The 25,710-nt window shown below is 53.8% G+C and overlaps 1 protein-coding gene across 1 annotated transcript in view; it reads left to right on the forward strand.

Annotated features, from left to right (window-relative positions):
* The window catches only part of KLHL29 (kelch like family member 29), a 314,685-nt gene that overhangs the window by 147,919 nt on the left and 141,056 nt on the right, over window positions 1–25,710 (forward strand). Inside the window, exon 3 of the mRNA XM_024747808.1 lies at window positions 23,586–23,915. Coding sequence (XP_024603576.1) covers window positions 23,631–23,915 — 285 coding nt within the window. The 5' untranslated portion in view covers window positions 23,586–23,630. The remainder of the gene's footprint in view (window positions 1–23,585; window positions 23,916–25,710) is intronic.

Genomic DNA, 25,710 nt, shown 5'->3' on the forward strand with positions numbered 1-25,710 from the left:
AAAGCTGGAATTCCTAATTCTCCATCATACCTGCTTGGCTCCATTCCTGTTCTGATTTATTATTTTTTACCACAAGGTCTAAAAGCTTTTGGCCTAGACCCCCAACAAGTAGGTTGTGTGTCACCCTTTGTCAGCTCCTTGCTCCCAGATCCCTGGTGCTCTCTGGCCTGTAGGAAGCTGGAATCACGCCTAAAAAGTACATTCCAGACACTGGGAGGTGTGTGCCTGTGGCTTTGTGTGAGTAAGGCGTGAAAAATGGTCTCTGGTCATGGGCAGGGACACTTTGCGAGATATATCACTTTGTGAGTTGCCTGGGCTGCAGCTTGACTAACTCTCCTGTGTAGTGTCTGCCCTCCACATTTATGGATGATGCGACAGTGTGTGCCATGGACCTCCATCAGAATAAGAGGCTCTGAGTGGAGTTTGTCAGGGCCTCTGCTTTTTCCACCAATTCTCTTATCTGGAAACCTCCTACCCAGGGCCTAGATTGAGAAAAGGCCAGAAAGCAGCTCTGAAAGGCTAACAGAACAAGTAGAGATCACCAAGTTTGTGTACCCAAATCTTATTCTTTTTTTTCATCATCCACCCATTGAGGTTTAATTCAGAGCTATTCTTAGAAAAAACACAAATTGACTATAAGATTGATAACCTACATTCAAAATTCAAAGCAAATGTTGCAAATTCCCAATCTGGCAAGAGTAAGGAAGAGGGGTTGGAAAGATAACAGAAGCAAGAAATGTTTGCTAGAAGCTAATCGGAGATGAAGCAGCTGCAAAACTCTGGATTTCGACGTGGACAGTTAGGAAACACCACAGTCTGGACCAGTCAGTGTGGGGACACTGGGTCCTACGAGGGTCCTTCAGTTCTAACTAAGCATGATACGGTTTAACAGCCCAGTGTCCCTGTTACGTTCAATTCTGTTCAGCACATTGGGAAGTATGCCGTGTATTTCAGAATATTCTGTCTTTACAATGGCTAAAATATTTTGTTCTTATTCAGGATTTAAAGGACTCGATTTCATTTAGCTCAAAAATATGTCTGCATGTAAGAAAAATAAGGCTTTTCACTAATAATCCTGGTGAATGTGGATGGTGCTACACCACCCTTATTCTGCCTCCTTCTGGTTACGTCCCAGATCTCTTTTCCTTTCTCTCTCTTTTCCTGACCTCTTAATGGGCGTATTCTGCACAATTCTAACCTTGCTATATGTTTAATCTTTCTACAATCTGACCAATTACTCCCTGAGCCCTAATGACTCCAAAAGCTTGTGTCTCCAGCCTCCAACTTCGGATTAAACGACCTTCAGCCTGATGTCCTCCCACCTTAGAGTCCACACGCCCCAAACCCAAATCCTCACTTCCCTGGCAAACCTCTATCCTCTTCTGCATTCCTCATTTCAGTGAACGGTCTCACCATCACCCAGTCCTGGGAGTTGGCTTTGGCGTCTTCCCCTTTTGTAACTTCTCACTTCTGGCTCCTCCCTCCTCTGCGGCAGCTCAGACCCTCATCTATCCCCGCCCTGGGCCATGTGTATCCCTGTTTCCAGTTTTCCACCTCCAATCTGTCCCCCTCATATCTGCCCCCAGTCCTTCGGAGGTGCTTCCTCTTCCTCACGCTTTCTCCTCAGAGGCCTCTGTCCACACCCGCACTATTCAATACAGTAGCCACTAGCCAGATGCACTGTTAAAGTTAATTTAAATTAAAGTTAAATAAAATTTAAAACTCAGCTCCTCAATCATATTAGCCACTTTTTGAGTACTCAGTAGCCACATGTGGCTAGTGGCTACCATATTGGATAACACAGATTGTAGAATATTTCCATCGTTGCAGAAAATTCTGTTGGACAGTGCCGGTCCACACTGTTCTTTCATTTTTAGCATCTTTCTTTCCCTCTCCTCTCTGAATCCTCCCAAAGAGTCACAAAGAAGTTTCCTTACAGCCCAAACCTCGTCTTAAGCAGCACAGTGCCTAGTCCTTCTGAGAATGTATAAGAACACATTAGAACTCCTTTGACCGCAGCAGACAGGCACACAACTCCAACTAATTTAAACGAAAAAGGGAATGTGTCAGCTCTTGTAACTGAAAATTTCAGCAACAGCTCCCGTCACAGCTACACCCAGGAGTTCATGTAATCTCAGAACTCTTTTCAGGCTCTAATCTCTGCTTCTCTGTGTGGCTGGCTTCATTCTCTTCTGTGCGCATTTCTTCCTCCCCACGCCCAGGGAAGATGGCCAGGAGCTGTTCCAGCTCACAATGTCCACATTGTTCATGATCCCAAGAGAAGAGAGACCCTTGATTTCTGCGTTCACATAACAGATCTAAAATATCTGGGTCTGTATGGGCCATGGACCCTGAATTAGCAATTATGGCCAGGAGGAGAGAATACACTGATTTGCCTGGCCTGGTCACGCACTGACCCCAGTGGTGGGTCAGAACACCCAAGCCATATTTAATGGACTCCACATGGAAAATCTTCTATTACCACATGAAGACAAGGACTGGATATCAGACAACAACAGATTTCACTACTCAATTCTGCTCAGAACCTTTCTCACGGTCTCCGTTTAAGTCATCTTCCTGATGCCTGGAGAAGCATCTAAACAGATGCTCAACAAAGAGTTGATACATTAATGGATAGATAAATAAATCAAGGGGTGGATGGGTGGGTGAGTGCAGGGATGAATGAATGGATGGAAGGATGGATACACACATGCTTAGCTAACACTGTGGAGAAGGCAAGAGGAGAGAACCAGGTCCCAGAGCTCAAGGGGCTCACACTCATGCCCAGCGGAAGCACCACTTCCTGGCTGCTGGTCTAGGATCCCCTTGAGGATTGGTCCAGCCCTGCCAGACGGGGGCTTCTTGAGAGCATCTCTGCACCCCTCACAGCCCCTGGCAGAGTACTGAGTACCGACCAGGGCTGGCTAGTGGGCTACATGTCTGGCAGCGGCTCTGTGCATCTTTTGTTTTAGAGGGACAGTAAGACAGGAGCTGGCCAGTCATGCAGTATTATTCCGGTGTCTGAGGCAGCAACTCTCCCAGGATTTCTGGTCGAAGACACTATGCATTCACCATCCTTATGCAAGCCCTTCACAATTGAAAACATGTGTGAGATAATATAAAATATATATTGGTCTCTGTCCCCAATTTCTGACACAGGGCTCCTGAAACCCTTGTAATTTCCCAAGAGATAAGAACACTTGGAGCATCTCTTGTTCTAATACTGGTCGTTGGCCTCTGTTCCTGACACAGGGCTCCTGAAACCCGTGTAATTTCCTGGGTGATAGGAGTGTCTTTTGTTCTAGAGGGGCAAGTCTGGGTGGGCTCCCAGATGGCCCCTGGATGAAGGCTGGTCACTGGAAAGACCGAGCCATGATTAGAAGCTTGGAATTTTTAGCCCCACCCTTCATTCTCTTGAGAAGGGAGAGAAGCTGAAGATGGACTTAATAATTGGCCATGCTTACATGATGAAGCTTCCATAAAATCCCAATAATACAGGGTTTGGGGAGCTTCCAGGTGGGCGAACACACCCACACCGGGAGGAGGATGCACCCCATCTCCATGGGGATAGAAGCTCCTGCCCTCCAGACCCTCGCAGACCTCATCCTGTGTGTCTCTTCATCTGGCTGTTCATCTATAGCCTTTATCATATCCTTTAATAAAGTGGTAAGTATAAGTGAGTGTTTCCCTGAGTTCTGTGGGCTGCTCTAAAAAATTAATCAAACCCGGGGAGGAAGTCATGGGAAACTCCATCCACTGTTGGTCAGTCAGAAGCACAGGTGACAACCTGGACTTGCAACTGGCATCCGAACTGGGGTTGGGAGGTCAGTCTTGTAGGATGGAGCCCTTGACCTGTGGGAACTGAGGCTGTCTCCAGGTAGATAGTGTCAGAAGTGAGTTGAATTGTAAGACACCTGGCTGCTGTTGGAGACTTGCTTGTTAGGTGGGGGGAAAATCCCCACACATTTGGTGACCGGAAGTGTCAGAAATAAGTGTTCTATGTAAAAGAACAGGAGACCCACAGGATAAAGACCCACAGTAGAGAAGAACTGAGTTTTCCCCTACCTGGGAAAAAGAGTTTTTCCTATCAACATGTTTTTTTAAGAAAGTCCAAGCCAAAAAAATCCACATAATTGATGCTCCCAGCAGACAGCAGCAGAGCGGGTGCCTTCTTCTTGTGCAAAAGGATGTGTGGGTTTTGGCCCAAAGTCCAGCTCCCGGGAAACAGTAGGTGTGTCTTCCATCCAGAAGCTCTTGTTTCTGGCACGGCTGCAGGCACTGTCTAGTAAACTGAAGAATTAATCCTGGGAAGTAATTAGCACTGCTGGGAGTGGCTGGGGTGTGGGCCGTGTGTTGTCAACAACGTCGCCATGCTGGTGGCCTTGGGCAGCAGCACTAAGAAGTCTAAACGGCTCAGTCAGGCAACCAGGGCCGAGCAGTGTTTTGTTTTGCTCTGTTTTAATTTCCATCCCTTTAACCTCTGGTTTAAAATAGCCTCTCTGAAGTCAACAGTCATATTTCTTCCCTGGTTTGTTCGTTCTTTTTCCATCCTTCAATCGCATCTTTTTCTGTGCACGTGTTCATTAAGGAACAAAAATTCGCTAGGCTTCTAGAGGACGTATTTCAGCCTCAATAGAGTCACCCGCCTGGAGGCGTGCACACCCAGAGACGCTCCTGCAGACGACAGGGCCCAGGTCTGCAGGGGAGGTGCCCCCCGACACACACCGCCGCCTCTGCCAACCTGATCTCCTTCTGTTTCCATGAGGCACTTGTGCTCTGATGGGGCGGCCCGCTCTCAGGGTTTGGCTATTGCAAGATTTGCTGAGTCTTGCTTTCTGGAGTTGACCTTTCCTACAAAGCATGTGCCGTGCACAGGGCTGCCCAGGCATTTGGAAGAAGAGAGTCCTCAGGAAGCCAGGGTACAGCCTCTTTCCTTCCTGCCTTCTCTCCCCAGGATGAGGCAGGGTAGGGACCATCCCACAGGGACAGTCTCCTGCCTGGATCCTCAGGGATTCAGCGTCGAAACTGGGAGTTGAACTTGGAAGATGGGCTCAGAGTAGCTGCCTGGGCCTCTCACACCTGGGGGAGGAACCAGGTCTATTTAACACTCCTAGTTTACAGCTCCTGCTTGGCTGGGTCCAGGCTCTTAGGGACCTCGGGAAAGTCACTTTCAACTCTCTGAGCCTCTGTTTCCTCACCTGTAAAGTTAAGATTGCACTGGGGCAGGCTGATTGCCGAAACAAACAACCCCAAAATCGTAGTGCCGTAATCCAGAAGCTTCTTCCTCTCTCTTGGCCACCGTGGGAGTGGGCCTCCAGGAAGGAGCTCTGCTCCGTGACCCCGACAGGAACCAAGGCTCCTTCCACGGTGTGTCTCTGACACATGGTCCTCGTCCTGCCCTGACAAGGACAGGGGACGAGAGGGAGAAGAAGGCAGCCCTGCTCACAACCACGTAGGGCTGTGGGGGACCCGAATCACTCCCACGGCCCCAGCTAGAATCATGCGGGACTGGGGTGTGTTGTCCCACTGTGGAACCCAAGAAAGAGGGGGACACAGACATGGGGAGTACCAGTGGCCTCTGCCAGAGAGACAACAATAAGACGTTCCTCCCCAGGCTGCCCGTGAGGGTTAAATGTAAGATGCTGTGGCTCTCCCAGCACAGGGCCTGGCCCCGGAGACGTGGAGATACTGTTATTTTTCTTCTCTTTCCCCTACCAATTATTCCCTTGAGGTTTATGCAAATGGCAGCCCAAGGCAAGGAATTAAGTGCATGTCCCTCACCTCTGAAGCTACTTATTTCCTTGTTTCCTCGCAGTGTAGCATTTCATTAGACCTTCCAGATAGGGAAGAGCAGGCAGATTAGAAGTCGGATAGTGTAGAAGCCTGCTTCATGGGTTTCGGGGACGGCTGGAGCTTCAAAGCTATTTGGCATTTCCACTGCCTAAAGGAGCAGATGTGTTTTAATAAATGGCCGCCTAATTTTCCTCGAAGGAATTGCTTCTTGGATGTGCCGCCCCCGAGGGCGCACTGGCTGTTCCCTCTCAGTGCTCCTGGAGCCGGTGCGTTATGAGAAGATGCTTGGGGCCAGGAGCCCATCCAGTCTACCTACCCCACACTCATGATGTGACCCCAGCGAGCTCTCCAGAACCCTGTGGAGGGCACTGGACAGGGGAGAGGAGTGGGATATATGGGTCTTGACCACAGTTCCAAGGAAGAGGATTTGTCCAACCAGCCTGACCTGTCCCTTCCCGGCGGCCACGGGCAGAAGTGGTTCCCACTTTAAGATCAGGGCAGATTCATTTCTTCACTGGCCTTGACTGACATAGCCCACCAACAGGTGTGGGCGGCCGGGAGGGGACAATGGAAGTCCCCCATCCGGGATTTCTCTGCCTATGGGAGCCACGCTGACATGGAATTGCAGCATTCACTCATTTATTCACTCATTCATTCATTCTTTACTGAGTGCCTGCAAGGGGCCAGGCAGTCTGAGCCATGATCCAGCAGTGAATAGAACTGGTGGTCGGAGGGCATGGTGGCTGAGAGCCACACTGCCTGGGTTTGAATCCTGGCTCTGCCACTTCCTAGCTGGGTGACCTTGGGCAAGGTGCTTGGCCTGTCTGTGCCCCTGCTTCCTCATCTGGAAAAGGGAGATGGCCAACGTAATAGCTGATTGTTATGTGGATTAAATGAATCAATATCTGTAAGCACTGCCTTTATAGAACTTACATTCCAGTGTGAAGGAGACAGAGAAATCTAAGTAAATTATGTAGTCTAAAAGAAGGCAATAAGAGCTACCGAAAAATGAAACAGGAAAAGAACTTGGCATTTTAAAATAAGCTGGTTAGAGAAAGTCTCACTGAGAAGGTAACATTTAAGAAGAGACCTAAAGGAAAGCAGAGTCCTAGCCCTGGGGCTAACTGGGGAAGAGTGGGGCAGGTGGAGGAGGAGTAGCATGTGCAAAGATCCTGGGGTAGGAGGGGCCTAAGGTGCTGGAAGAGCAGCAAGGAGGCCAGTGTGCTAGAGCAGAGCTGTCGGTAGTTGGGGTGGGGGAGATAAAGTAAGAGAGGGAAGTGGGCCGCAGGCTTCACAGACCTTGTAAGGGTTTGGCTTTTTCTCAGGGTGAGATGCAGGCCGTTGCAGGGACTTGAGCAGAAGAGAAAGATGGTCTGACTCAGGTTTCATCAGGATCACTCAAGCTGCTGTGTGGAGAATACACTGAGTGAGGGTAGGAGATGAAGGAGGCAGCTGAGCTGAGAGGCTCTGGCAGAAACCCAGGTGAGAGACGACGGCGGCTCAGACCAGGGTGGCCAGGATGGAGATGGGGAGAAGTGATGGGGTCAGGAGGTAACTCAAAGCCATCAATCAAGGCGGTTGGATATATAAGAAGCATTGTGAGTTGGAGGCAAAGGATCTGCAGGGCCAGGCTGGCAGGGAGCTTGAGTCCAGAAGTGAGGCCCAGAGGGGATGTGGAAAGAGCACAAATACAAGAGATCTCCTCGTGGCACCACCACTTCCTCCGTTTGTGGCCCCGAACAAGCCACCTAATCTCGGAGTTGGTTCCCCCTCTGTAAAACAGACGCAGGGCTAGGACTCACTTACGTGGCTTGAAGAGTGAAGGCATGCTGCAGGTGTTCGATAAATGCTCCTTGCCTCTCCTCCCCGGTGTCTCCTTGCAGCTGGGTGAGGAAGGGTCAGCACAACAGGGGGGTCCCCTGATCAGGAGGCTGAGGCCAGCAAAGGCTCAGGGGTGTAGAAAGTGATGCCCATGCAGGCACAGGGGGTGTTGGCACCTGTGTCTCTGCTTCACGGTGAGAGTCACCAGGTACTTCCCGTGGGTGGGCAGCCCTGAAGGCTGTGGGGTGAGCGTGCTGCTCCTGGGGACAGGTCATTTTCTGGGCAGCCAGGGAGTGCGTGCCAGGTCAGGCCTTTTCTCTGGCTTGAGCTATACTGAGCTCCTTTTATTCTGGCCGCAGAAGTCCATCCTGGTGGTGCCAGGCTGGTATCTGACACCAGAGTCCCCCCAGCCTCAGGCAGGGACCCCCCCCAACTTCCTCCCCATCCAAGCCCAGACCTCGGCAGCATTCTTTGTTGAACCCCAGACAGTGGGGTATCAGCCCTGCTCTGGTGCCGCTACAGGCCAGCCCTCTGTTAATGGACCGCTTGTGCCTGCAGACTGGGCTGGGCAGAGCCAGGAACAGATGGTCATCTCACTCCCTCTCCAGGGGCCTCTGCAGCTGAGATCTGGCCCACAGACAGCTGAGCTCTGCAGCACCCGTTCAGTGGCCCGGACCCCGTCATCCCCATTTGTCCTCGGGATGCCCACTCCTTTGCCCTCAGTAGACCCTGGGACTGAGCCCCCGTAGAGCTGGGGTCTACACAAATGTGACTGGGGGTAAAGTAGGATGGGTGTAAGTAGGGTTTCCACCCGGGCAGCCGATGGGGAGTGCCCGATGCTGAGTGTTTTCAGAGCTTAGTACGTGACCAGGCACATGGGACCCTGCAGAACAAGGGCTGGCAGAGAGCGGGACCAAAAGGTAGAGCAGCAGAGTAACCTGGCGTCGTCAGGAAGGCTTCCTTGTGGAGACCAGAACTGAGCTGGAGGAGGACTGAATCAGCTACTGCAGGATGTTTGATGTGACCATTCCTGTTGTCCTGGAGTCTCAGATGAGGTACAAGGTTGAGCGTGAAATGTGCTCAGGAACCCCACGTTAAAAGGGGAGCTAGGTAGCCCCAGGACACCCCCAACCTCCCCCAGCCCCAAAATTTAAAAAAAGCTTGTGATGACTACAGGAAATATACTTCCTGAGAAGAGCGTTATCCTAGGGAAGGGTGCTGAGGCTTTTCCCTCCCCTCCTGGGGACGTACCCCCCACCCCCACCAGCCATCAACCCAAGCCTTTCCTCCGCGGGACCTGGTGCTGCCCTGAGACTGGAGCATTTGGGAGGATGTAACCAGACACCAGCACTGTGCCTGACTCTGCAAGACCAGAGGTGGCCAGTCAAGGTAACGTCCCGGTCATGTTTCCAGAGTAGACAATGCACAAGGGAGTCAGATTTGAGCTGTCTTGGGAGAGCCCACCCAGCAGGGGGTGAGCTGTCGGAGCCCTTCAGGGAGCACACTGAACACAGCCAGCCCATCCGGGCAGCTCCAGCGAAAGAACTCACAACAGTGCCCACTGGGTCTCCGCCACCCAGAGGCCATCTCTGCAGGCTTGCGGTGCTCTGGTCACATGTTGCCTCTGTCCTCTCAGCCTCCCTCCTGGGCACTCTGGGGAAGCCAGAAGCAGCTGTTAGTGAGTGACAAAGAGGCAGCACCCGGAGAGTGTCACATCCCACCCACCCCACCGCCATTACAGGATGCTGAGCCTGGGTCATCGGGAGCTGGGCCGAGGGGAGAAACTTTGAACTGGCTATGAGATCAAAGTTCTGATAAAAGATTGGACTTAGCTAAGGAGAAGCGAGATTGTTTTTAGAGTTGACCTTGCCAATGACTAGGTGTGTGACCACATAGGCTACTTGAACCCCTCCGTGCTTCAGTTAAACATTCTAAGCACCCCCCTCATCGGTTTGTTCTGAGGACTAAAAAGGCTGATGCGTGGACAGCCCTCAGTACGATGCCAGGCACACAGTAAATGCTCAGGAAGCATCAGCTCTCAGTAGTAGAAGTAGCAGCAGCAACAGTAATAACAGTAGAAGTAGCACCCAAAAGTGACCAAAAAAAAAAGCAGTTTGGGTCCAACAGGGTAGACTTGAAGGGAAGTAGTAGGAGAAAAAGAAATCTGTTTGCTACTGATTGATATCCCACTGAGTTCAACCTATTTAATAAGCCCATTACACGATTATCATTTCACAGGATCTGTAATAAAAAGAGCAGTGCTGAGTGCAGGGGTGGGCGGGGGGGAGACCTGGAGCAGCTATCCCTGCTGCCTGAATGGTCCAGGAAGGCTTCTGGGAAGAGGTGGCACAGAATAAGGCCTCAAGCCATGCAGAGGTGGAGATACACCACTGGGAGAAGAAAGTAGTCTCAGGACCCTTGTACATGTCTTGTCCTTTTTGCTTATGCTGCAGCCCTGGGGACAGTTCAGCCCAGTAAACATCAGTGAGCCCCTCCGTTATGCCCAGCCTGGGGTGGGGGGCACTGGGACAGTGAGAGGAGGACACAGGCTCTGTGCTCAGGGAGCTGCCAGCCTTGTGGGATGAGAAGACAAAAATCGTAGCGTGTCGGGCTTCCCTGGTGGCACAGGGGTTGAGAGTCTGCCTGCCGATGCAGGGGACACGGGTTCGTGCCCCGGTCCGGGAGGATCCCACATGCCGCGGAGCGGCTAGGCCCGTGAGCCATGGCCGTTGAGCCTGCGCGTCCGGAGCCTGTGCTCCGCAGCGGGAGAGGCCACAGCAGTGAGAGGCCCGCGTACCGCAAAAAAAACAAAAGAAAACCGTAGCATGTCAAGCGAATGTGGCTCCTGGTGAGATAGAGGGATTCAGGGATGCTGTAGGGTTCAGAGGAGGAGAACTTAGCCCAGGATGGGCACTCTATACACACACACACACACACACACACATCCTTTCACCTCTGTCTTTTCCCCATAACTGTTTCTTCTTCTGGGCAGATGGTGGGGTTGCACTCCTCCACCTGCTTGAAGTTAGACATGGCCACGTGGCTTGCTTTGGCCAATGACATGAGAGCAGGAAGGACGCATGTCCCTTTCAAGGGACAGCTTTAAGAGCCAGTGTGTGTGATTCCCCAAACCCTCTTTTCCGCTGCCATCGTGGCCAGCAGAGCCCAGGTGAGGGGCGCTCTCTCAGCCTGGGTCCTGAAGAAGGATGACCCCAGGTGACCAGTGGTGAACGGGTAGCATGAGTGAAAAGCACACAGTTGCAGTTAAGCCACTGAGATTGGCTGTTTATCATCGTAGCCTAACTCACTTATCCAGGTGAATGCAAACGTAAAATTTTTAAGTGGCCCAAATAGAAAACTAACCCTGGGAGAATCTTCTCTGAGCCCTGCAGCCTTTCCTTCGTTGGAGCCCCCTTGCCCTGGGAATGGCAGGTCTGGATCCCAGTTCCATCTCTGCCCTAACGCTCTGTGCCTCGGGTAACACTGTTGTCCAAGGGGGTTTCTGACCACAGAGAGGCTGTGAGAGTCCAGCACTGTGGGCATACGGTCTTCGGGGACTTGGGGGTTAGGGAACAGCCAGCGGTCAGCCTGCATTCATCAGCTTCCCCGCCTTGAGCCCTGAGGGTCACGGTGAAGGTCAAACACAGAGTCAGAAGCAGAACAAACCCAGGGCAGGGGGAACGCAGAGGGAACATGGTGGTCCTTGCTGCTGGTGGGCATGGGGCCAGCAGTCCCAGGGTGCCCGACAGGGTGGAAGTGGCAGCCTAGAAGCCAAGTGTCCCTGCTTGGTTAATCTAAAAATAAACAGAAAAGCAACAAAAATCTATGTCTCAATTACTGCACACAAGCTGTTCAAACAGCCAGCTCTGCACTGGAGATGTGAACTTGTCAACAGAGGCTGCCTCGTTTGCATGCTTGGGTGGTGATAAAACACACGACCTCGAAACAGGCTGCCCTCTGGTTGGGTAGCTGTTTGGGGTTTTTTGTTTGTTTGTTTTTAATTTAATTTAATTAAAAATACAGACATAGAATTAAAGACAGTGAAAAGCTGAAGTAAGTACAACGAGATAGGGCAGCAGCTCCCAAAACGAAGGTAGAGGAGGCCCTGAGGTCTGAGATAAGCCAGGCCCTTGAGAGAGAGGTGAGCGGGGAGTGGCCGAAGCAGGGGACAAAATTCTCTCCAAAGTGGCCCAAAACACTCCTCCCCTCCCCTGTTGATCATGGAGGAAGCCCCAGTGAGCTGTGTGGGCCCTCAGCTCCCAAAGCCGAAGCAAAGGCTTTTTAGGGACCTCTCTCTCTTGGGGAGAGGGTGTTATAGCCCACGTCTGGGATGAGCTCAGTGGGCCGGATGCATGGCGGGCAAAGCTGAGACTTCCATCCTTGGCATTTATTTCCTCTCCCACATGCTCACCCTCACACTGTCCTAGCTCAAATACAGTCTGTTCTCTGAAATGAATGAAGCCCCAGGAAGCTGAGCTTCCCTGGGCTCCAGCCCAGACCAGCCACTCCCTCCCCTGAGCCCACGGGTGCTCATGCTTTTCTGTATCCTTACTGTGTGCTTTCCTCTTGACAGTGCCACTTTCCACGGAAGCCAGAACCTTGCCCCATCCCTGCCTGCTTTCAGGATCTTGCACAGAGCCAGGCATAATGAAGGCAAGAGGGGGTCAGTAAATTTGATACGACTTGACAAGGAAAGGGCAGAACATGTATTAATCAAGAGCATGCCTAAGAGGCTGCTTGGGAGGGAAAAGGGGGCAGAGTCCTGACTCGTGCAAGTGGAGCCCCGGAAGAGGAAGCAGGCTACCTCTTAATTTCCCAGGAAGGGGTTCTGGGTAAGCAGGAGCCCCCAGAGATGGAGAAGAGAGGGCAGCGTGCTCACGCCAGCGCCGGTGAAGGTGCCACAAATCTTGCTGCTGAAGTGGCTGTCGGTTCTGCATTCGCTCTGGACAGGGATTTTAATGTCCCCAGCCCTTGGGGCAATTCTGCCGCCATCAGCCCAGACACTACTTACTCAGTGAAAAAAAAAAGCAGCCGAGTCTTTCCCAAGGATGATAATATCCTGTCACAGGCAGTATGATCTGCCAGCCATGTGACGGCCGTTCCCTAATGTTTCCAAATAGACTTTTGAATAGACCCTTGTCTAGAAGAGAGCAAATTGCAAGAGCATTTTTGGCAGCCAAATAGAGAGCGAGTATTAGTCTTTCTTCTTCGCAACTCTTGCTGCTAGGTCTGGCTCCAGGCACCGAGTAGGATTCATCCATCAGCTTGGGTCACTGATGAACACCATTTGCTGTGAAGAGACATCTTGTTGAATTAGTCAATTCTGCAAGATTCGGAATAATCAGGCGTGCCAGAGGCAGCCTGCGAGAGAGCGGGAGGCCTGCTTAGAGAAGGGAAGTAACTGCAAAGTCTAGCTCCCAATTCTGCAATCGCGTGTTTGCAGGACCGGGGGAAAGCAGGCTCCAGACTCTAGTGTTTCCATACTCTGTGAAGCCACCAAGAACAGGGAGTCAGAAGGAGCAAAGATGGTTCCTCGTCATGATAACTCTGGGTAGTTGTCCTCTGTGCCGTCAAACCATACCCGCCCGCCATAGCTGCCTCATCGATCCCGGTGTTTACGAGCCCCTAATTTATACACATCTCCCTTCTTCCCTCAGTTTATGCTGGTATTATGCGGCCAACTGTCATTTCCAATATCTTTTTTATTTTTCATTATCACCATTATAATGATTTACACCAGTAGCAATAGCACAAATGCCTAGTCAATCTGTCCCATGAGAAAAGGCTCTGAATCATGTGTGCCTTTCTGAAAAAAAAAAATTACTGCATCAAAACCCACAGCCAGAATGTCTCAAAGTAAAGGTGCACACGGGAAGGGACAGAAGTGGGAGGCTTGCTCTTTTAATATTGTTCCTCTAACACGGGCACTGGATACCACCTTTCCGAGGCAGGGAGATTGCTTTCTGCGTTAGAAATTGGGCCCAGAAAAGGAATTGGTGGCGTTTTTCTGGAAACCTATCATCAGAAAAGCATTTTGAGACATTTGTCTTTTTAGGTCATGTATTAAGCCCTGTAATTATGGAATGTGGATTTTCTCCAAAATACCTCTGCCCCCCGGGGCCTTCCAAGGACCACAGTGCAGTGGCGAGCACTGTAGGAGCATCAGAGTGCCAGGGTCCTAGGGCCGACTCTGGTCCTGCTAATGGGCGGATCTTAGGCTGGTGTGTCTCAGGCTCTACCTGCATTCAGGGCCTCCCGGAGGATCTTGTGAAAACCGCAGATTTCAGCTCAGCAGTGCTGAGGCTGGGCCTGGGATTCTGCAGTCTAACAAGCCCCCAGGTGGTGCCAATGCTGCAGATCCACAGACTGCACTGGGTCAGGGGGTGCTGAGGCCACTATCCAGGCCCTGGTCTTCCTCCTCTCCTCTTCGTCTCCCCCACTTACAAAAGCCAGTGTCAACACCTCCCTGCCTACACCATTGGGATGTTGTGAGAAGGAAATGATGTGGTGCTTTTGAAGACGCTTGCGAAGGTTAAGCACTGTGGCCCTACAAGGTCACGCTGTTGTCGCCATGACCACCACTGGACCTTTAATGGAGGGGCTCCCTCCCTGCCCTCCCCTGAGCCAGTCCATTCACTGGTCTGGGGTCTGCTGGGCTGTGTCTCCCCCAAAACTTTGGATGAGCCCAGACCTAGGAAATACACGCAGGTTTAGCTGGTGGTGGAGAAAGCAGGTTCCCTGTCTTCCTTTGAAGGTAAAGATGACACCCTCAAGCCCTCTGTAACAGAGATTGATGCCACCTGGGGAAGGGAAGCGGAGGTCAGGTGTCACTGCCCTGGTTTCTAATCTGAGCTATCGCATCCCTGACTCCCTTCTCCCCCCAGCCTGGAGGGCCTGGTAGAAGCTGCTTGGTTGGGTCCAGATCTTGGAGCTGCAGCAGGTCTTGTTGGAACCTGCCGGCAGCTAAGCAGCGGGGCTGGGATGAGCCACCGCAGCCTGACACCTGGACTGGGAAGGCTTCACACTTACCCTGCTGAGTGAGTGACCAGTGACAGCTGGGCGGGGGGCGGGGGCGGGTGGTATTCACAGGAGGACGGTAGTCCCTCCTAGATGCCCAAAACAGGTGGAAGGGAAAGGCCCTTTCAGAGCAGGGGTGAAATATGACAGCAGTGGCTGTGTTCAGTTCACTGGGGCCTCGGTATTTAAGGAAAGGAGCTAACAATAAAACCACACCTAGGTCACTCTTCTGGCTGAGAACAGGAAGAGGCTGGTGTCAGCCTGTGACTGTTCCAGAGCTTCCTTGGCTTCTGAGCTGGTCCAAAGGATTTGGAACAGGGCCCTGGGTCCAGTCTGGCACCTACACATGGCCCCCACTACCCAAACATTTTATATCCACTTGGAGGTGCTGAACACCTGCTCCCCGCTGAGGAATACCTCCCCCCAGGAGCGGGAACTGGACTGGATGAGACGGATGAGGAAATCTGTAAGGAGCCCGCGCTTTCAGGGCCAGACCTGAGAGGGTGGCCTCCTTGCTTTTTTCACCCTGGGCGCCTCTCTTGCCTCAGAGTGTGTTCCGAGCTGGAAAGGGCTTGCCACTTTGATCTGGGAGCATTTCCTGTGTCCCGTGCCCGGGTGCCCAGCCTGTGCCGGATCAGCTCCATGGAGAAAACAGAGGGGGGTCCTGCCTTTAGGGAGCACACCCTTGAGGAGTGGCACTCACTGGGGCGGTGGAACGTGCCAGCCCATCGCTGGGTCGTTGGCCTGCCTCTGGAGCTCAGAGAAGAAAGGGCTGGTCAGAGGATGCCTTCTACAGGAGGGGCTGGGGCAGGCCCACCCCCGAGCCTCAGCCAGAATCAAGTCATCCAAGTCAGTGGGGTCTCGGTGGGGACGGGGGTCGGTGGGAGCTGAGGCAGCCCCAGGAAGCCAGGAGGCATTTCCGAGGGGTGCCGCCAGCTCCTGCTGACATCTGTGCCAAGTCAGGGCCAAGCCGGCTTCTCCAGAAGCACCTGTAGAATTCTTTTGTATTTCATTTGCCAAGACGGTGTTCCGGCTGCTGTTGCTTATTTTGCTCCAGAAGAAAGGCTAAAAGATGCAGAGAGGGAAACGAAAATAAGAGAGCTGGGCACCAACTGTTGCAGCCAACTGGGCAGTGTGTCTCCCCCAGATGAGGCAATCACACGTTTTCCTACGGGGCCGGACGGGCCATGGCTCATCCCTCAGCCTCCTGTCCGGAGGCAGTGCGGGCTCCCCACTGGCCTGTGGATTAATCACGCCTTCAGGTCCTTACAGCCAGCGCCCACTCCTCCGCGTGCCTTACTGATAGGAAGGAGGGAAGGGTCATTGGTCACCTGTGGTCCCCGGTACAGCGTGTGCACACGGGGCATGTCAATAGTGGGGGGCACGGAGCGCGTCCTGCAGCGAGTCCAAGGCTGCACAGCATGCCGGTCCTCGAGCACGGGGCCTCAGGAGTGTCGTGGGCTCCTGGACAATGGCCCCTGGGCCCCAGCCCCACATGGACAATACAAAGGAAAGGACTGTGACAGTCACAGTACTTAATTATTTATTCATGCATTATTCATGTTGAGGCAAGTCTGTGGGGCAGGATGCTGACCTGGTATCCAGCAAGTGTACATGAGACTGAATTACAGAGATACAGCCCCGGCAGCAGGGCTGAGCCTGGTGTCTGCTAGTTGCCCTCCTTCAGGCCATCCTCAGGCCCTGGACTTGGCATCCATCATGGCACCCCTGAGCCTCAGGCAGAAGCCCATCCATCAAGGCAGGCTGTAGGGTTTGCAGTAGGAGAGCCCCTAGGTCACAGATGTTCAGCTGAGGATGACCTTCCTTCCCGCCCAGTGTGTTGTCTCCCAGTGGCCCCGGGTGACAGAGCACCCTGCAAGGTCCTGGCTGTTCCCCCAGCACAGGGGGTCTCAGGGAGTCTGTGAGACACAGACTCACCCAGCTTCGTAGTTCACAGCCTCCTTTGTCCTCATCCCAGAAACTTGCCAGGTTGCTTTGGCCTTGGAGTCGCAGGCCTATCCTTTTCTGCCCTGTAACTCAGATCTGCTCGTTACCCAGGGCTAGGGCTTTTCCCCGTGTGCAGAGGGCTCACAGGATTTACAGTTTGGTCCTCACAGAGGCCCTGGGGGCGGGTAGAGCTGTCCATCCCTGCTTTCCAGATGAATAACCTGCAGCCCCCGAGTTCCTGGGGCTAGTAAGGGGTGGTGCTGGGGGTCAAACTTAACCCTCTTGACTCTCTACCCGGCTCTCTTTCCACTGCCCAGGGGCCCCGGGTTGAGTCCTGGAGTGGTCACTGAGGGCTGAGCTGGCAGAGCAGAGGGGCCAGGCCCAGCACTTGGACTCAGGCAGATAGTTAGGTATGGCTTCCCCGAACAGAGCAAGGAGTGTGGGCCCCTTTGCAGAGAGGCCTCGGAATGCAACAGCTCGATGGCCAGCCTGTGCACAGGGCCAGAGAGGTGCCGAACACCAGGGGCCTGCCCAGCTCTCGGGGTCGGACAGGAGCATTGAGCATGGAAGGGTTCAACTCTATGCATGTTTTCCAAAGTCTGAACTGGACCTTAAACTAGGCACCGACTGGGGTGGAGCCCATATTTCCCCGCGGGGAAGGACGCACAGGGTAGGCTCCATAGTTCCAGACTATTTCTTATACAACTCCAAAGTGGAGACATTAACTTTTCTATCATTATAGAGGTAACCTAACCACAGCATAGAAAATGTAAAAATAAAATGAACAACACCTAAAACTTTGGATCAAATTCCAGACAGGTGGAATTACTCCTTTTCAAGCAGCTGCAGCGAAACTAAGACAAGGGAGGATGGGTGCAGAGTGGAGGCCCCAGACATGCTTTCTATCTGGGCATCAGGAGCACGGAGAAGGAGAGAGGCAGGGAGATAAGGGTTCCAGGGACAGGCAGTGGGCGGAGGTTCGGGATAAGAGCTGGAAGTCAGGGGCTGGGGCAGTTTTGTCATTTGGTTTTCCTCCCAGTTAGCAACCCGGCCGACTCCTCCAAGGGAATCGAAAGAGCCTGGGGACCGGGTGGTCCCTCCTGTGTCCCTACACACCTGGTGCTCTAGTGGTGCTGGCCACATTGAGGAATTGTCCCCAGTGCCCAGCAGGCAGGGAAGCCGACTTCCAACTTCCATTCACTCCGGATGGAAGGGAAGCCCAAGGGTGGAGCTTGTGTGTGGAGGTCCCAGGCCAAGGCCCCTCCCAGGAGAGCATGCACCCTTTCTGGTGAGCAGGTGAGCCATCACGGGAGCTGGCACCTCATCCTGCAGGGTTGGAGGTGGCAAGAACAGACCCTCCACTCTCTCCTGGAGAGGAGCCCTGGACAAAGTAGGCCTTCCTCATGGGGCACGGAGATGCTACCGGGCACACCAGGGTGGCCTCTGTTAACACTTCCAAGGGATCATCTCGGCTTTGAGGTAGTTGGGCTTGACGGTCGCCATTCTCCCTGGAGCTGGTCAGTGTGGCCCTGCTGCGTTTCTGGGGTGCTGGGGGGACTCTGTCCTTAGGCTCAGGGCGTGCCCGTGTGTGTTGAGGCTTTGAACAGGGAGACGGGGGCAGGGCGGGGGGTGGGGGACGGGTGGAGTGCATTCACAGCAGCACTTTGGCCCATCAGGAGCATCTCAGAGTGACGTTCACCCCATTCTTCACATTTGCTGTGATTCTGTAGGCAGGGCCTCTGCTCCCTCCCCTCTCCCCAGGGGGAAGAGAGGTGTGTACAGAGGGAAGGGACTGGGAACCGGGGACTGGGACTGGCTTCCCGAGCGGAGCACTGGGCCCAGGCTCAGCCTCTCTGGATCCGGGTCGGGCTCTGAAAAGTGGAAACCCAGGTGTCTGCACAGGGGGCCACCAAGTAAGATGGTGGAGGTGCGTGCCTTTTAGGAACTGGGAGGCATGTGGCTTCAGGCACGGAAAAATGGGGCTCTCCCCGCCCCAGGGGTGTCCCCTCCTCTCTGTCAGCCCAGCATCCCTGGGACGGTGCAGAGGACAGCTCTCGTGGTGGAGAAACAGTTTTGCCGCTCAGGATCCCAGAGGCGAGAGCCAAGTCTCACACACAAAACTCCCACCTCTGGGCGACTTTTCAGATTTAACCCCGGACCTGCCCCAAAACATCTGTACCCTGGACCTCGGCCTGACCTGCCTCCACCCACGAATATAGAATTTTCTAGACCCTAGAGCTCTTTCTTCACACATGTGCATGGATTGAAAAGGTGCTGGCCACACACTAACCCCACCCAGGTGCGAGCCCTGGTTCCTGGTAAACAGCCCCACATGCTCGGGAATGGCTGCGGCCAGACTCCCTCCTCTCTTGGTGCCGGCCCCCGAGCCAGGCTCGGCCAGTTCATAGGTGGCCTACCAGGTGCGCGCCGTGACAAGGAAGCATTTCTACATGTTCTGTCTGTAATTGCTTGACCCGTCTCGTCTGAGATGCCTCGTGCGCCGGGGGCCTCCTCCCGCCCCAGTGACGCCTCTCCCGCCACCGCCCAGGATGCACGTGTGGGCACAGGGGCCACAGCCCAGCAGGAAGTACCGACATGGCCACCTCTGGTGCTGGCACTCTGCCGTCTCACCAGGGTACACCGGGCAGCACTCTCCTTCGTTCCGTTTGAAAAGGGGGTTAAACTGAGGAATGAAGTTGAACCCAAACCTGCCATGCAAATAGTTGACCCTTTTTTTGGATACACTTCGTGAGGCTGAGACCAGATTGTGTGGCCTCCAGCTGCCTGAGTTTCCATCTCCTCTAGGGCGTTTTCAGGAGACTTGAAGGGATGAGCAGCGGGGTGGGGACCCCCGGAGGTGCAGCTGCTGGGCCAGCTTTCCTGCCACGCACCGGGGCTGTGAGGAAGAGGGAACCACAGCGTGGTCCAGCGGGTGGCCCAGCCCAAGGCAGAGAGCTGCGAGGTATGACCACCCATCAGTGGTGTCCTTGGAGCCAAGCACACTCTGCCACTTCTGGGCACGTCTCAGGGGCCACCTGAATGCCAGCCCTCCTCATCTCCATCCCCACCAGCTGGAAGCAGATGGTTCCTTGACAATATGTGAGGCTGTGTTGTTTTGTAGGAATGTAGGGGCTGATTTCGTGTATCAGCCAGGCTAGACTAGGCTTTTAGGTAACAAACTGCCAATCTCAGTGCCTTAACACGATGAAGATTTATGTCCCAATCATGCCAAGTCCCGCGCTGAGGGAACAACCCTCTCCCGTCAGATCGCTGCACCAGCCGGGAGATGTGGCCTCTGAGGTCGCCACGGCAAGCAGAGAGAACCACAGGCTCACACAGGATGTTTATAAAGGGCCCCTCCCCACTTATTCTGTCTGCCTGAATTCAGAAGCATGATCCCAACCTAACTACAAGGGAGGCTGGACGGGTCTTCTGGGTGAGCAGAAAGAGGACACAGTGCTTTGAACTCTGAGCGTCATCTCGGCCCCACTTAGGATCCAACCTAGGGAAGCAGTCGCCCCTGGGGGGACTGGTAATTAACCAGAGCCCTGCCTAGGCAGCTGAATCTCAGGAGACCAGAGTCTAAGCTCTGCGGTCCAGCTGACCCTGGACACGTAGATTCTCCTTTCAGAGCTGTCTTTAGAGACTTCAGTTCTGATTTCCTAGAAAGGTAGGACATTAGCTAACTCCAGTGCCTACACAGAATTTCCAGCTGGAAGACTCAAGGTGTTTGTGTCTGAGGTTCTCCCTTTACACAAATGTATTTCTCCCTTCCTGAAACATTGAGCAATTAAGAAGGAATAAACATGTGTTTGTTCATTCAGCAAACATTACGTGAACACCCTTCTATGCCAGAGTCTGCTAGGTGCTAAGATTACAGAGACAATAAGCCTGGAGTTTACTCTCAAGGTAGTAAACGTACAACAGCCATCCATGGATGCTGGGATGATGGTGGGTACAGACATTCAGGGGGACAGAGGAGCGCCTCTCACCTGACCTGGGGTGGGGGTGAAGGTCAATGCAACCTCTGAGGAGAGTCAGTGCCTGAGTTGGGTCATAACTGACACACAGAACTTAGCCAGGGGGAGGGGGAAGCCAGTTCTGGCAGAGGAGCCAGGGGGACTTGTCCCCGAGGTGAGACAGGGTGCGACGCCCTCAGAAACTGTACAGCCTTTGGAATGGCCGGGCATCGTCTCTGGGGTGGGAAGAGTGAACAGTGATGCTAGAAAACTGAGCCATCCCAGATGCTCAAGTGTCCTCTGGGCCACCCTGAGGAGTCTGGATTGTATTCTGAAGGATAGGGTTTAAAGCAGGAGAGGAGAGGATGGTGACCAGACCTGTGCTTTAAAAAGCCATAAGGGCAAGGGTAAGCTGGGACAAAGTGAGAGAGTGGCATGGACATATATACACTACCAAACGTAAAATAGATAGCTAGTGGGAAGCAGCCGCATAGCACAGAGAGATCAGCTCGGTGCTTTGTGACCACCTAGAGGGGTGGGATGGGGAGGGAGACGCAAGAGATATGGGGACATATGTATATGTATAACTAATTCACTTTGTTATAAAGCAGAAACTAACACACCATTGTAAAGCAATTATACTCCAATAAAGATGTTAAAAAAAAAAAAAAGCCATAAGGGCAGTTGGTGGAGGATGGACAAGAAGGGTGAAGCTTGGGGCAGAGGACCGATTGGGATAATCCATGTGGGAGACACGATTTGGGATGGATGTGCAGATGGAGGGGGGCAGATCTGAAAAACAGCTAGAGCAACAGACGCAAAGACCCCACTGTGAAATATGGGATGGACATGGGGACATGCGGCTTTCTCAGAGAGAGGGAATTCCTGAGAATGCGTGTTTGGGCAAAGAACGATGAGTTTATTTAGGGACTACAAGGTTTAGGTACCTTCAGGGAGTAGGATAGTGGGCATGGTGCAAGGAAAGGGAGGGAGCTGGAAACGTGGCCTTGGGAGTCGTCAGTAAAGAGGTGAGAGCTGAATGAGGTCATCCAGGGAGAGCGTGTAGGGTGAGCAAAGGGGAGGAAGCAGGGGCCCTCCAGGAAGCGCTGAGAAAGAGGAGCCTGCAATGCAGACGGAGAAGGAGTAGCAGAGGAAGGAGAAAAAGTGACAGAGCACGACGTCACAGAAACCACAGAGAGGAGCTTTCCAGAAGGACATCAACCACGCCAAGTGGAGGGGGGGGTTCAAGGAAGACACGGCCATCAATGTCCCATTGAATGGAACGAGCAGGTCCTTCTTGACCTCGATGAGAACAACCCCCCAAGGAGTGGCCAGAGCGAGAGCCACATGGGAGCAGGTTGCAGTGTGACCTGGAGGAGGGAAGGTGACCAGAGCCAAGTGTAGACATCTCTCCCGAGAACCTGGCTCGGAAAAGTTTGTGAGGGTGATCAAAGGGATATTTATTTTTATTTTTATGATATTAATATTGAATAGATGAAAAAACAATTTTTGTGGCATTGTGTAAGCCGTGAAGCATAGTGATGAAATAAACAGTGAACCCACCATCCAACTTAAGAGGTTACGGTCAGCTCTGCGTCAGGTAGGCCTGCAGGCTGAGCCCAGGCCTCGGGGTCACGTGCCCAGCAAGAGGGGACAGTGCCGAGGGAAGGGACAGTGGCTGCCAGGGCCCCGCCAGCCACAACCCAGGTTGGGCTGAGCCTGGCTCTGGCTCTGTGGCGCTAGAAGTTGGCCACTAGTTCTGGATGTGCCAAGACCAGACTAGGATCAGGCTTAACAGAAGTTTTAAAAATAAACTGGTCAGTTTACTAGCCAACAATTCCGGAGTCCCCAGGCTGAGCTGGACTGGTGCGATAGGAAAGTGATCCAGGAGCTGTCCCTGACCTCCAGGAGCTCACACCCCAGACGGGAAGTGGGTGGAGAATGGAAAAGAGTCACAGATGACCACATCCCTTGTGCCTGAGCCGGGGCAGGGCTGGGGATGTGATGTGCAGGCAGGCCCCACACTCATCCTCATCGGTGCCCCGGCACTGCCTATGTTCTCCCATCTGCCTCTGCTTCTGCCTTGCTGAGGCCTCTCTGACTGAGACAGCATGTCCTGTATCTTTACATCCTTCCTGACTGAGGGTGGCTGGCAGGGAGCCAGGCAAGTCACTGTCGTGCTGAACAAAATATGATCCCCGACGATGCAGGAGGCCCTCGGAGTATCTGGTGTGTCTAGGTCTCCATGACAACACTGAGGGCCTTATGTTCGGATGTTCAGGAAAGTTGTGTGGGAGATCGTCTGGTTGACAGAGGCCAGGGAGCACGGGGGGCTCTGGTGCCAGCAAGGGATTTGTAGGTTATGAAAGAAAACTCTCAAGTCCCGGAGGCTTAACACCTTCTCAGACTTGAGTCGTATACTGAGCCGCGGTCTGGAGGCTGGAGATCCCGGCCACTTTCTCACCTTCTAGTTTTCTGACCTCAAGGGAATCACTTATTCTGAATGAACTCCCTGGTCCATAAAGTGGGGACGACCCTGCCACGTCACAGGCCACTCCAAGGATCAAATGAGATCTATGTCAAGGGCCTTGTTCACCACAGAGTGAGTGTACAGGCGTGGCTGCTCTCACCCCATCACAGGGTTGAGGAAAACGCAGCCTGGGGGGTCCCTGGGATCTTGTTTTCACAGTGGGGATGGAGGTATAAAATCCCGAGTCATAATTAGAAGGCGCACGTCTGCATCACGCAGGGCAACGTGGTGCTCCCGACCAGGAAGGATCACTTTAAACTGTGACTGGGTTCAAAGCGCATTGACTATACTTTTGCCACGTGATCCCGGACAAGTCATTTATTCCTCGTCTGTGATGGGGCTAATGATCCATGCTTTGTGGGCTTGCTGTGAATATGAAATGAGCTAACGTTTGAGAGCCCTTTCTTTGAGCATAGAGAAGGCGCTTAATGGATGCTGAAAGCCAGTGCTGTCCTCCTCGGGTCCTGGCAGGGCTGCCGTTGGTCTAAATCTCCCTTCTCTCCACTCTGTGCCAGCAGGTCCGGCCTCTGTTTCCACGTGAGGAGCAGCCGCGGCCCACCGAGATGTCCCGGCACCACAGCCGCTTCGAAAGAGATTACCGGGTGGGCTGGGACCGCCGCGAGTGGAGTGCCAACGGGACGCATGGGACCACCAGCATCTGCAGTGCCACCACCGGGGCAGGCGGCGGCACAGCCAGCAGCCTCAGCGCCCGGCCCGGCCTCCTGCCGCTACCCGGGGTGCCCTCCCGGCTGCCCACACCCGCCACGGCCCCCGCTCCCTGCACCACCGGCAGCAGCGAGGCCATCCCCAGCCTCGTGGCCAGCTCTGCCTCTGCCGTCACCACCAAGGTAAGACCTGCCTGGCACCGCTGTGAGCAGCAGCCGGGCAGAGGGGCCTGCTTCCCCCGCAGCCCGTCCCCTAGACGCCGCCTTCTCCAGAGCGTGGGCAGCCCTGGAGCTGCGCCGGGCACCTATTTAAGTTAACGTGCGCGTGGTTTTATTTTCCATGAAGCCTCTCTCTGTGACTAACATGGGAAGACAAGCAGGTGGCTGAGGCCCCGCGTTGTCCTCTGCCATGTTGATGAAGGGTACTTAGCCAGTGAAATGACCATGACACTCCCGGTTGGCAGTACGGGTTTCCTAACTAGGCGCCTGCAAACCAGGCAAGGCCCCTGGGGCACCGGTTACTTGGGTTTGGAAGAAGATCCTGAGCAGCAGTCAGTCCTAAATGGTCATAAATCTGCTACTTATTAACCAGTATTAGTACTGAGAACACTCACATCACTGTCTCCTCCAAGCCTCAGGCAGCCCCATGACATCAGTACTTTTGTCACCCGCCTCGCAGTTGAGTATATGGAGGCACACCGAGTCTCCGGAGCAGGTCCGAGGTGGGCCCTCCTCGGGGACCCAGGCCTCAGGGGTGTTAGTTCCAGGTCATTCCCCCTCTTCTGGAGGCAGCTAAGCCCGGGGATCGACAGCAGAAAGCAGTTTGTTTTACCAACCGCGATATCAAAATGAAAATGTCACCAAGGCTCCTGCTTAGATTCCGGACGAGCTGGGCCCCCTCGCACCGCTCAGAGCCCCTGAAGGGACAGGGGGACCCAGGCCGGTGGCAGGAAGCCCTTTCATTGCCGTCCTGTCTTCTGGGCCAGCAGGGGCTCTGCAGGCCACTTTGCCTCTGCCAGCCATTCAGAGCCGCCTCCTAGGGGGGTTCTCAGCATCTCAGGGCCAGTGTGCACACGCGCGCGTGTGTGTGTGTGTGTGTGTGTGTGTCTAGTCTTTTCTTTTCTGCTTTCATAAAAGTTGCGGGAGAAGTTAAAGGTCGGGGAGCCCCGGCCCCAGCCATTGTGAGGCGGCTGTGGTATTGGAAAGTCGTGCTCCAGGTGTGCCGCGCCTTTGTCTCGGTGATTTTCAAAACTCCCTTTCAGCCCCGCTCCCCATTAATAACTGCGAGTGCTGCTGGCGGAGGCCCGAGACAATGGAGCTATTGGAGGCCAGCTCGGAGCGCACTGACATCTCCTGCAGTGCCTTATTGATTTTATTTTCCTGTTATGAATACGCCGCCCCACTGAGGTGGGGAGGGAAGGGGAGAGGAGATGGAGGGTGATTTGGGCATGATACCCCAAGACCAGCCAAACACGCTCCTTCCCAGGCGCCAGCCCCCAGCACTTCTCTGAGGCGTTGACCTCTGCCCAGCGGACCCAGCCGGCTGCTCCGCCGGCCACATCCGGCAGCCGCTCAGCTAGGCCAGCTGTTGGCCATCTGGAGGATGGCAGCCTCTGGAGCTGACTGCTGGGGGCTCCAGGTGGAGAGAGAGGAGATGGACCTGGGAGCCCACTTGATGGTTTCTGCCCTCTCAAGGATGCAGGCCTTTTTAGGGACGGTGTCAGGCTGTGCCTCAGGGCTTTGGGCCCCGCCAGGCGAGGGAAGTGGCGAGGCCTCTCGGCGAGGGAAGTGGCGAGGCCTCTCGGCGAGGGCCCGCCCTGCCCGCGCAGCTCCTGCTTTGCTCCCAAGCAGCTCTAACTGGCTGGGCTCCAAACCACAGCACATGGGAGGAAAGGAACCCAGCGTCAGACAGAAAACAACAGCTGGGCAAGGACAGAGCTGAGCGGCTGGGAGGGGACAGGGGCTGAAAGTTCATGCC

This window comes from Neophocaena asiaeorientalis, unplaced genomic scaffold (assembly GCF_003031525.2).
Source record: "Neophocaena asiaeorientalis asiaeorientalis breed wild unplaced genomic scaffold, Neophocaena_asiaeorientalis_V1.1 scaffold84, whole genome shotgun sequence".
NCBI lineage: Eukaryota > Metazoa > Chordata > Mammalia > Artiodactyla > Phocoenidae > Neophocaena > Neophocaena asiaeorientalis.